Genomic DNA, 11,989 nt, shown 5'->3' on the forward strand with positions numbered 1-11,989 from the left:
TCAAGAATCATGGCTTTGGCTGCGTGCACCGAAAATATCTGACTCCTGCGAAAGCTCCACTCCGCATTACATTCCGCTGATCTCATTAGCGTGCAAAGGTAGTTGAGATGGGCGAGGATATATAGATCCACCTCAGCGTGACCCGAAGCATTGTTTCTCCGTAGCACAATAGCCAGAGTTGTTAATATCGAACCTACAAAGTCTCCCATTTACATCAACATAATGCATTTGAACGAGGAAACGCTGTCTCGTCTTCGTGGCATCGTGGAACAATCTTGCGAGAACCCTCAACAGGACATCCCCGGAGCATCGGTTGTCGTGATTGGCAAAGATGGGCAAGAACTATTTGCTCATGCCGCTGGGAAAAGAGGCTTAACGTCACGAGAGAACATGTCTCTAGATAACATATTCTGGATTGCCTCCTGTACCAAAATGCTCGTTGGGTTGGCCTGCATGCAGCTAGTTGAGAAGGGAACACTCAACCTCGACGACGGCAGTCAGGTGGAGCAGTTATGCCCTGAATTGAAGGACATAAAGGTTTTACAGCCGGATGGTATCATGGTAAAGAAAGACAAGGCCATTACGCTGCGGATGCTATTGACACATACCTCTGGGCTCGGTTACTCTTTCTTCAATGAAAGGCTTAGGGACTGGGCTTACCCTGCCGGCGCAGATGAGTTCAGCGGGAGGATCGAGGATATGATAATGCCTCTCTTATTCCAACCAGGCCAAGGCTGGGAGTATGGAGTAAGCAGCTGCCTGACTACCATTTCAGATGTCCGAAGCTAACCGAGCCCAGCCTGGAATCGATTGGGCTGGTGTCGTTCTTGAACGAGCGACAGGTCTGAGGCTTAATGACTATCTTCAAGAGAGGGTGTTTAGGCCCATCGGGATCACGGAAATGTCCATGTTTCCCACTCACGAGATGCGAGCTAAACTAGCATACATGCATCAGCGGGGGCCAGACGGAACTTTGAGACCCTGCAATCATCCGTTGCGACGGCCTCTGGTGGTGGACCCCGATGACAAGGTCGAAATTGAAAAGATCTTCAACAGTGGTGGTGGCGGCATGTTTGGCAATCCTCGAGACTACTGCAGTAAGTTGATGAGAATCTATGCGTCAAGACCGAGTGATGCTAATGCCTTGTATAAAGAAGTCCTTGCTGTCCTGCTCAACGACGGTACTTGTCCCAAGACAGGTGTCAAACTTCTGGAGAAGCAGACAGTGGATGAAATGTTTAGAAACCAAATTCCTCAGTTTCCAAATTTCAGCCGTCAGGGAATTCAAGCTGCGAGGCCCGAATTTACTCACAGTGTTCCTGAGCTCTATCCTGTCGCTGGCGACCCGCCTCAAGGATGGGGACTTACTTTCATGCTTAGCAACGGCGGGCCGACAGGAAGATCAAAGGGAACGGTTCATTGGGCTGGTTTGCCGAATCTCTGGTGGTGGGCTGATCGTGAGAAAGGCGTCGCTGGCATGGTTTGCTCACAGATTCTACCTTTTGGCGACATGAAGGTATTGGGACTTTGGGGCGCTGTTGAAGCCACGATTTATCAAGCACTGGCTTAAGTCATACGTCTGCGGTCTAGAGGCTCTAGCAATACGTATCAATCGAGACTACCGTGTTGAAACTCTCTTCTCCTAATTACATCATATGTCTAATAAACCCGGTACGCACATTGATCATGGCATGCTGCAGCGCCTCAGCAAGGTCTCCAGCCATATCGGACTTCTTCCCCAACAAACATAATGCCTTGATGCAGCTTTCAGCCTCCTGCAGTTTGTTTTTGAACCCAACGACGAACGTGGACGTGCCTCTAGCATCTCGCATGTTCTCAGCCTCCTCTAGGGACAGGATACTAGCCTTTGAGAAGGCTCTAATGAGGATCATTGTCCATGGCTCAGTGAGAATAGTGCCATCGTTCAATGCAGGGTGAAACTCGGGCGACTCAGGTGGTGCGTCAACGTAGCTGGGGATTGTGGCCACATTCCCCAGCCCAGCAAGCTCCAAAGTGCTGTTCTCCCTCATTCGAGCCACCATTCCCGCAGCCAGACGCTTGTTCTTTGCATCTTCCAAGCCCAAATCGTTGTCATCAATGAATTCGATGACATCTGCAAGCATTAAGACAGCTAAGTGCCAATGTGCGGATATGCAAATAAACCAACCCCGGATGCGCTGAGGCACGTTTGGGAAGTCCTGAACCATTTCCTTGAAGAACACTCCATGTCTCCTGTTCCAGTAATCATAGATCAGGGCTGCGTTAAAGATCATGTCCTCCAATTGACGGCCTGGGGCTGACTGCCGTAAGGCGCTTTGTAGATATGACACATGTCGAAACAGGAGAACTTTGACGGGACCTGATGTCATGATGTCTTTGGCGGCCTCCTCGTATGAGCATGGCCATTGGGTCCTGTGGCAGATTTCGCTGTCTGTCCGCAGGAAGACTTCATAGTTCCATCTGTAGGAACCTGTGGCACCATTGCATGACTCAACACCCCTTTGAACATCATATCGACACTCCTCATCAACTACGACAATGGGCCGTTCGTACATTGCCGCAGCAACTGTGTCAAACATGATGGCGAGCCAGTAGAGCAGGCCTATTGTATCTCTGTCCTCGCGAGCCATGGCTGTAATGCCGTGATTCAATTGCTTATCCTTGGATCGGAAGCCTTTATTTATCGAGTCACACTTAGCCTTCAAAGCATGCATCCTCCTAGCTGCCCGCTCTGCGTAAGTGGGCGGGCCATCCCTGTGAATTATATGCTGAACTTGAGATCGGATGGATGGCCAAGACTGTGTTTCTGTCTCGGGTTCAGCCTGTTGTGCATTTTCCCAAGGCCTCTGCGCCATGCTAAAGATAATTTCTGCGCACGCAACCTGGTACGAGTCAAGTTCTGTAACATCTTGTAATGCACGATGAGCGTTAGTCCAGAAATATCGTTGCAGTGTCCGATCAAACTCGTCTTCCGAACTGCCCAAGGCACCTCTCTGGGATGAATCTGAGTGTCTCCTCCTAGCTCTTGCGCTACCCTGGGCCCATTGTGTAGCAAATGCTAGCACCGCAAGCTTCAGGGCGTTTGAAGCTGCTTTCTGCTCAGAAGGTGTCATGTCCAGCACTTTGTACGAGTTTGCGATGTTATCGAGTCTGACGGTACGCTGTAGAATTCTATTTGTCCACGATGTCTTCCACTCTGGCGCAAGCGCAGCAACGCTCGCTGAGTCGAGGCTCTGTCGATACGGACAAGTCATCTCGACCAGCCAGCACGAAAGGTGGTGCTCAAGCACATCATGGTAGATCTTGACCAAGTTTGAGGAGGTTAAGTGCCTATGAAATGAATTTGAGAGGCTCTGATCAATCGAAAAGGGGGATAGTGCGCCCTGTGTGAGGCTCCAGGGTGATATCGAGTAATTTGGGCTTGTGGTGCGGGTGATACCGTCGAGATGGCTGACTGCTCTGGACCTGGAGCCCGTACTTCGGCCCTCCTCCCTGAACTCGACTTCGGCTAAGAAATTTGAAACTGTGCCGTCAAAACCGGAGAGTTCGCACTGGTAAGAGGCACTTTGTTGTTGAGTGAAATGGCTTTGTGCCGAGATTTGAGAAGCGGGGTTGGCTAGTAGGTGTTGACCAACTTGAAGCTTGCCATTATTCTCATCGACATCGGACGGTAGCGGATCAAGGCTCTCGGTAGAGTGTAGCCAGCCGAAGTCATCTGGAGCGGCAACATGACTGAGTCGTGAAGCCTGCGTTGTATCTGACCACGACATGTTATCCCAATTGCAAAACGCCGTTGTTTCAATGTCTCTAGGCGACAGGGAGTTGAATGCCTCACTATAATCCAGCCAGTGTTTTGAAGCCTGCATTGAGGGCATACCAACATTCCAACCGTCAGAATTTGTCGATTGATGTAGCTCAGCCACTGTGGACGGTGAGACATCTTGTTGCCGTACAAAACTTCCAACGCTGTCTTTCCGTGATTGGAAAATCCAAGCAGAACGTGCACGCATGTTTGCTTTCATCATTGTGCACGTTTTCTTCGTCTTTGTACAATAAGAACAAGGCCGATGGCTGCTCTGACTGCCTGCGTTGCCTGTATACTCCCTCAGCTCCATAGGCAGTAATAAGGCGTCACATGCTCGTTTTGACCGTCTGCATTGGTCGCATGCGTGATTTTGGCGTCTTGTTCTCGGCCCACTGAGACTCGTGCTGGGAGCATCAAGTGATGAAGTGGTGAGTGTAGTCATACTGTCTTTGTCGTGGGTACTGGAGCAATAATAATTGGAAGTGTAAGGGATCGATGACAGGAAGGATAAACAGAAGAAAAGAACTGGGTGGCATCCATTCTGCCGCCATTGTACTGCCCCCCTCTCCCGCTCATGGCACCTGGTTCCCCGCAATCAACTAACTAGTCACACTACCCCAGGTTTCGTTAGCGGCCAAGATTTTGCTTGCACTGTGCGTTGCAGATTGCGGGAACCTGCAAACTCTAATGACGCTAAGAACACGCTGATAGGTTGCAAATTGTGCCCCCTGGCATGGGCATCCTTGGTCCTTTCTTTTGGTCTAATCTCGGACGCTGTACTGGTAGTGCATCTTAGGTAGTGAGGTCAAAGCGAGTTGCAAGACGACTGAGCCTATTCCCTGGAGTAAGACGAGACGTTTGCTAGCTGTCGTGTTGAACATTGTCGATATAACTTGTATACATAGATAATTTATTAAGCTACCGCATCCACATAAGCAAGAGACCTGACAGTTTAGATACCAATATCCTAACTTCATTGGCAAGCCATACCAATCCTCCTCCAAGCCGTGACAACCTCTCCACTTCTCACATATATGCCCCGCTTGTCCAAAACTCATGCCCTCTGCCAGTAATACAATAGAGTATCTGGAGCAAGTGCTTCAAATTAACACCTAATAAAGTTCTTTTCTTCGCCAGGGAATATAAACAAACCGATTGACAGACTGATGATTTAAAAAAGCTTTGTTTGACTGGCCAAGGTTTATTCCTTGATTGTTGTCCTTGGCAAAAGCACAATGAAGAAACGTTATGCTTGTGGCATGCAGCCTTAGAACGGCCTGGAAGGCAACTGACATTTGGGCGTAAACCTTACTATCCAAGAAACACTCTCCAGCTTTTAGAATATACTTCAGGCAAGTGACACAGGACAGAGCAAAAATATAATTTTCTACCCCGCAGGCTTTCATAATATTAAACCTTATACAATTTAAACTTAACCCTTTAGTATAAATATCCCAGGCCTCCACCATCAGTCGCACTGCAATTCTCTTTGACAAACCTCATCAGATCCTGACTAGCATCATGGCGGCCAGCAACCTTTTCAATCAACTTCCAGCAGAACTTATGATTACTATCCTCGCTACCTTTACCTCCCCTGAGGATGTCCATTCCTTAATTCGTGCCGATCCTCACGCTTTGTGCGTTTTCCTCCAACACAAGAAGACTATCGTCCCGTCCCTTCGGCGGAATCTTTACCATGAGTCTTGTGGCCAAAGCCTCGTACAGGCGACCATGATATATCGGCTACGGAAAAATGAGCACGTCTCGCAGTGCGAAACACGGCCTCAAGCTGTGCAGGTTATGAAACCAGTCCTAACATCACCACCAGAACGATTTCGAGAAATGAAGTTAAATTTAGGAGCCCTTAGAGGTTTATATCAACCGATTCGCGAATCACGAAAGTTTCGGGATTATTATCACATAAGGGCAAGCGAAATGCACTTTGTAAGTTCTGCAACGCGTCGCAAGCAATTTCGGTTGTTGAACCTCGACAGTGGACAGTTCCAAAAGGCATATCTATTATTCGAAGCATACCGACACACCCTCTCTTTCAGCACCAACCTGTTGCAGGATTATGGTACTGACGACGATAGATATGACTTTCATATTCCCTGGAACTTCATCTATCAAGATGAGCTTCTTTGCGTCTGGACCTTTCAGACATTCTTTGTATTCCTATTCCGCGAATATGAGAATCTCTTGAGTCGGGTTGAGAGCCGCATCTCTGTCTCCCACTATCTCTACCGGTTTGATTCAGATTGGTGCATCCAGCGACGGGAATTCCTGCATAGGGGCCGACGCGACCGACTCCAATTCACAGCTTATCTTTGCTCGCAGGGTTGTCTTCGGCTTCTGAACATCCAATACATGGATGATATTGCACAAGAAGAGCATATTTTGTCTTTATATATGCGATATCTCGAGCTTAAAGCGGACCGCCAGACATGCCCGATGGTGGTGGGTTCTGATCTTGAACACTCACTCAGGACACTTTGCTCAAGGGGGGGTCAAAGAAGATTGCGAGGTCTTTACTAAATGACCCAAATATTTCTAAAAGCTCAGTATAGACCTTTTATGCATTTGTAGTCACATTTTTCCTCGGCTCAAATACAATACCATTTATTCTTGTTCCCTGTCGCTCTGTTCTTCCTCCTCCTCTCACTCACTTTCCCACTCCATTTCAGAGTGATTGCCCTCTAACCTGTCAATCAAGGCCTGATTGTCACTAAATTCTATCTTGCCATACAAATGGGCTTCCAGTGCATGATATCTAGATCCAGGCCTCTTCCTCGGCGTTGCAATACTGCTATCTTTACAAATTACCCCCTCGTAATAGATTTCGAAGGGAAAATCAAACTGGATGCCCTTTGGATCTGGACCTGATACGTTCGGATGGTCGCGAATCGCATCAAGCATATACCGCCAATTCACCAGGGGTTGGTGAGCAAGGTCGTTATATACCCACAACGAGCGCAGATCCTTCATTCTAAGGAGCCAGTCGTGGAGAAGTCGGGGGTCAATCAGTGTCCCCAGTTCCAGGTCTTGGAGCCCTGGCAAGTCGTATGTTGCAGCGCGTGTTGGCCAAACCGCTCGATAACCAGGCATACTGTCGCGAGAGAATCCAAAGGTTTCTAGCGTAGAATGACACTTGTCGATCAGGTCGTGAGCTAAATCTCCAATCTTCCGCTGGACATGTTGCGTTCGTTTGTACAGAAAACTAGTCATGGCCGTTTCTGTGAATAAGTCACACGGCATGTGTGGATATAGAGTACTAAGATTCAGTTCCTTCAAGTTGCTCAAATCGAGTTGTTGCCATCCTGGGATCTCTTTACATTCCACGTTTCCCAGCATGTCTACCTCGATCGAGAGGCTTGAAATCGCGATGCCTGAAGCCGATAGACATGTTATGGCCGTGTTGAAGAGCCTCTCGGCTACTATAGCACAGGCATAGTCTCGGGCATAAGTGGCATTGTCAACGCCGTCTTCATTGCGGAGGAATCTCGGCGTCAAGTCCTTATGCGTCTCGATCCTTGTATTGGGAACATGCAAACGAAGGTTCTTCCAATCCATCGGCCCATCGGAATCTTGCAAGTAGAGGCCCTTGTAATCTATATTGTGGGCCAACCTGACCTTTTCAAGACGACTCCCGACCATCTGGAGGGCGTTGGTCCACGTCTCTATCAGCTCACCATCTGGGTCCTCAAGCAATCTCTGTGCTTCTTTCGCGTCGTTTATGTACGTTCCATGAGCCAGGGATACAGTACTATCTGGGTTGTGGTCCGGCGTGTTGAAAAGGATTAACCGCTCCCATGTTTCGGACACTAGCTTCCAGCTTGCATATGCGATAAAAGTGATGGATTGTGTATAGCCGGCCACCCGTGAAAAGTCGCCACGTTGAATGTTTCGCAGACGCTCGCGTGTTGGCTTGAGCTGTATGTTGGCGAACAGCAACTTGTTCACATAACTACAATCGGCAAACTTTCGGTGCGTCAATCCCAAGGCTTTTAGTTGGTCAGAGGTTTCGCTGGCAGATAATCAGCATGCGAATACATAGGGCTGTTCGATAAGAGGTACCTGAAGCGCAGGTCTTTAGGATTGCCGCAGAGGAGTAATACCTCTGAGACAATCGCGACGATGATTTCTTGAGGGATACGGGGAAATGCCGCAGATTCAATGGGGCCCGTTAAGCTAGCCATTTGGTTATGTCGCGTGAGTGAAGAGTGATATGTGCAAAACACCAGTATCTTAGGTGTTGGCTTGGTCGATTACTGTGAAGGCAGATTTGTGTAAAAGATAAGTTACAGATAAACGTCCAATCGGGTGTTCATTATTCTTTATTCATGCAGTAATCATCACGTGAAAGTTGTTTGCCAATCACTTCATCGCACCCAAAGGGCAGATTAGTCATAGGGTGAATTTCAGCTTTGGCTGAACAAGTCTCGTTTTCTTCAATTAAATGCGGCGGCCTACTTGACGCTCATGCCCAGGAGAAGTGTTCAGAATGCAGGTACACTCCCCCAGAATCTGCACTCCCAAGAATATCCAAATTGAGAGACGCCACAGCATTTCGAACGTCATTCTGCATAGTATCCGGACCACAGACATATACACCAAGAGAGTCAGCAGATGTCATACGGCTTGCCAGCTCTTTCAGAATCCCTGGCAAGTCAGGTCGGCCATGCAGTTCGTCAAATGATATCAGACCTTCTGTTGCTCTTTCACTTCCCGACTCTTTGTTGCCAGGCACGAAGCTACTGTTCGATGGGAGGCTTGATTCTGCTATGCCTCCGCTGGTGCGATGGATCTGCACTTGCAACCCCGATATCATTTTGTCTGAGTACTTGAGCAACGTCTCGCTCACAACTTGTCGATACCAGCTGCAGCTCTCGGCATCTCGACTTGCTAGTATCACACGAAGTGATGAAAACGGAGATCCCTCTCTTTGGCCTTCTTTGCAGTCTTTATCGTCCTGACCTGTCTGGGTCGCAATATACTGCTCGATGAATGGCAACGTCCAGCCAGCTCCTGACCCTCCCGCGATGACAACGAGTTGGTTGTTATTCACGAAACGCTGTGTATTGATGCCTCCGTATGGTCCATCGACTAGCACCGAGACCTGAGCTCCCGGGTTTTGCAAGGCGTATTCATAGAGCTTTGAAGTAAAGCCTTGGTGTTTCTTGAGATAAAAGACAAGGAATGACTGGTCATCTGGGGATGGTGCTGGCAGGGAGCAAATAGTGAACGGGTGAGCTGACAAGGCTTGTGCAAGTCCAAATCCAGTGAAACGTAAGAAGCAGTGCTGTCCTATCTCCCATGTGAAGTTGGCGGGGATGGTGACACGGACGAAACCGTTGTCCTCCACTTTGACATGAGCTTTTGTTCGAACTCCATACTCGAAGAGGGTTCTTAGCCATGGGTAGACGTAGCACGGAACATATACAGCAGCTGTGCCTATGAAATAGTGCCTGTAATCAAGAGTCAGTGATAATGATAGACAAGAATGGATATGAAAGGCTTACCAGGATGTTAGGGTGTAGTCGCAGTGCCAAAAGAAAGTAAGCATGAATATGACAACAGCAAAGAAGTGCGTTGCCTTGAAGAACTCATATCCCAATAGCTTACTACTTTCTATGTCAGCCAGTAGCTAGAGATCGGATATCAGGGCATACCTACCGAATGGCACTGTGTGACGCAAAGGTGAGCCACGCTTGGAAGATCAAGGCGACGATACCAGTCCAGTAGAACAAGAGACTCATCTTGAAGTGCATCTGCATATCGTGAAATCTGATATGATACACAATAAACGGGAATGTGTGCATGAGAGCAAGTATGAAAAAGGCATAGGCTATCCAGCGATGAAATACTTGGAGTCTCTCATGTGAGACGTCTGTCAGCAAGGTTATCCAGTTTGTTTTGGTTGCCGTGGCACTGCTACTCGTCAGTAAGGATGCAAAGGGGGAGTAGGTAATGTAGGACTGACAATACAAATGGCATGCATCCCAAGGCTAGCCATCCTGATCTTGTTCCCAACGGTGGTGAGCCGCCAAAGTCTAGCGAGGGCCAATAGTACGGCTGGGGGATCAAGTCCATGCCTATCACACATTAACCTTTTGCTTCAGTTTATGGCTCTTTCGCTCACTCACAAAAAAAGAAGACGGCTCCAGCCAATCCCAGTACCAGCACACCAACAGGAGCCGAGCTGAACCCAAGTGATGCGATATGAAAACCACGATATGAAAGATATCTGATGATGGCAGTCAACATGCGCCAAAGTTTAGGCCCACGGAATCTCGTAAACGCAAGGCCAATAATGTAAGCGGATATTAAGTGGCCAATTGTGAAGAGTCCGATGCCACACATGAAGAAGGCTACTGTAGGCAGAGCGTAGACATGGTCCGCTATGTACCTTCTTGACGTTAGATAACGTGTTCCAATGAGGTATCTAGTCAGTTTCAAGGGCCTGGGCGTACCAAAAATGCCACCTCTTCATGTACCATGCGCATTGCGCTTCGGTGAAGCCATCACAGGTGAACGCACGACTCCCAGTCAACTGAACTGGAGGCGTGAGCCAAGCTGCTGACTCCATAGATGAGTGAGTGATCCCAAAGGACTTCTGCTAAGTAAGTCGAAGACGAGCGACCGATGTGGTAAAGGGATGTTGTGACGAATGACTATTCCTTTGACGTCTTTCCAAGAGGATAGTTCATACGGACTGCCATCCACAAGCCAAGTATGTACTGATTGGATAACTATAAGGCGATATGGGCAAGCTTATAAAAGAGGATTAAGTGGCAGCATGTGGCCAAGACATTTACGGCTCAGCTGACGAATATAACGCGATGTAGATATGTGATACCCTTGCTCCAGTTACTGTTTTATTATAAACAAGGGTCTTGTGCCGAGTTCCGTAAGCATTAATTCTAATTGGGCCATCTCTCAATAAAACATCAAATATTCCCACGCTATCATCGCATAAATCGGCACTTGAGTAAGTTTGAGCAGGCTTGAGCAAGTTTATCGGCGGCAATAAGATTATTCCCGAACCCACTATATCCGCTACCGCGGTGATATAAGCTTAGATGAAGTAGTGTACTTTACACCACTGATCACTATGATTGGCTGATACTTAAAGCTTACGACGCCTCATCGAGACATATCAGGCCAATTCAATTTACTTATCTCGTTACAAAAAATGGATTCAAGTTCAATGATGATGGACATGGCTACTTCGACGGGTAGTTCCATGCCCGTGTCAACTTCCAGCTCCAGCTCCAGCACTATGGCTATGGATATGGAACAAATGAACATGGCCTTCTTCACTTCCACCAAGACACTCCTCTGGACAAAGTCCTTCGCCCCCGAAACAACAGGGCAGTACGCAGGTGTTTGCATTTTCCTCATTGCCTTTGCTACTATTCTGCGCATGTTGCTTACGTTACGCGTCAACTTTTATAACGTCAGGGATGGTCTCAGACGCAGGCGAACCAAAGGTTTGCTAGTGGAGTCCCGAGTTAGTGAGAGTGGCGATCGGCCGTGGAGATCGAATGAGGCTATGATGTTGGGGGCGATAGATGTTCTGATCGCGGGCGTGAGCTATTTACTGTAAGTATTTTAGTCTACCATTGGTTCACTGAGTCAAGACTGTGACTAATATTTGTCAAGCATGCTCGCAGTCATGACTATGAATGTTGGCTATTTTCTTTCTATCTTGACCGGGGTTTTTATCGGAAGCGTTTGCTGCAGTCGTTTTTCAACAAACTTAAGTCTACATTAGACCAGACCTTAATAGAGTAGGAATTAGAAGAGCGAAAGAATTTTACTCAATACAATAGGTGTCATAGGACCCAACCCTCGTCGTTTTGATATCAAATTGAACACACGCTTGGTTTCACAGATTCTCACTGATGCCCCTTGTTGTAGTAGCCACTACCCCTTGGTTCACAACGTTAGTTCTGCTTACCACATATCCGCTTAGAGCTCCATTAGATAAAAAAGAAGGAACTGTCTCGAAACATAATTTTGAAGAACAACTACATAGTGGCCAAGTATTGAATAATATATAAGTACCCAAGTAGTATTATTACTTTATAAAAGCTTAATCTATATAAAAGAATTATAGCTTATTTTAAGCCTTGCAAAACTAAATAAAAATAATAAGAATAATAAGAATAATAAGAATAATAA

General features: G+C 47.5%; 4 protein-coding genes across 4 annotated transcripts; 2 read left to right on the forward strand and 2 right to left on the reverse strand.

Annotated features, from left to right (window-relative positions):
- Positions 1–222: 222 nt before the first annotated feature.
- FSUBG_10954 (beta-lactamase) lies at positions 223–1,570 on the forward strand (the record flags this gene model as incomplete). Its single annotated transcript, XM_036675585.1, has 3 exons — positions 223–747; positions 800–1,097; positions 1,155–1,570. The coding sequence occupies 3 exons, from the start codon at positions 223–225 to the stop codon at positions 1,568–1,570; spliced, it is 1,239 nt and encodes a 412-aa protein (XP_036533588.1).
- Positions 1,571–1,646: 76 nt separating this feature from the next.
- On the reverse strand, positions 1,647–3,866 carry FSUBG_10955 (uncharacterized protein; the record flags this gene model as incomplete). Its single annotated transcript, XM_036675586.1, has 2 exons — positions 1,647–2,113; positions 2,168–3,866. The coding sequence occupies 2 exons, from the start codon at positions 3,864–3,866 to the stop codon at positions 1,647–1,649; spliced, it is 2,166 nt and encodes a 721-aa protein (XP_036533589.1).
- A 2,597-nt stretch (positions 3,867–6,463) lies between these two features.
- On the reverse strand, positions 6,464–9,561 carry FSUBG_10956 (ferric cupric reductase transmembrane component 7; the record flags this gene model as incomplete). The annotated part of the gene is made up of 5 exons (XM_036675587.1): positions 6,464–7,829; positions 7,880–7,993; positions 8,317–9,270; positions 9,325–9,426; positions 9,479–9,561. 5 exons carry the CDS (start codon positions 9,559–9,561, stop codon positions 6,464–6,466), a joined length of 2,619 nt encoding a protein of 872 aa, XP_036533590.1.
- Positions 9,562–10,997: 1,436 nt separating this feature from the next.
- FSUBG_10957 (uncharacterized protein) lies at positions 10,998–11,411 on the forward strand (the record flags this gene model as incomplete). The annotated part of the gene is made up of 1 exon (XM_036675588.1): positions 10,998–11,411. The coding sequence occupies one exon, from the start codon at positions 10,998–11,000 to the stop codon at positions 11,409–11,411; it is 414 nt and encodes a 137-aa protein (XP_036533591.1).
- Positions 11,412–11,989: the final 578 nt, after the last annotated feature.

The sequence above is a fragment of the Fusarium subglutinans genome, assembly GCF_013396075.1.
Source record: "Fusarium subglutinans strain NRRL 66333 chromosome Unknown NRRL66333_c0000197, whole genome shotgun sequence".
Taxonomy (NCBI): domain Eukaryota; kingdom Fungi; phylum Ascomycota; class Sordariomycetes; order Hypocreales; family Nectriaceae; genus Fusarium; species Fusarium subglutinans.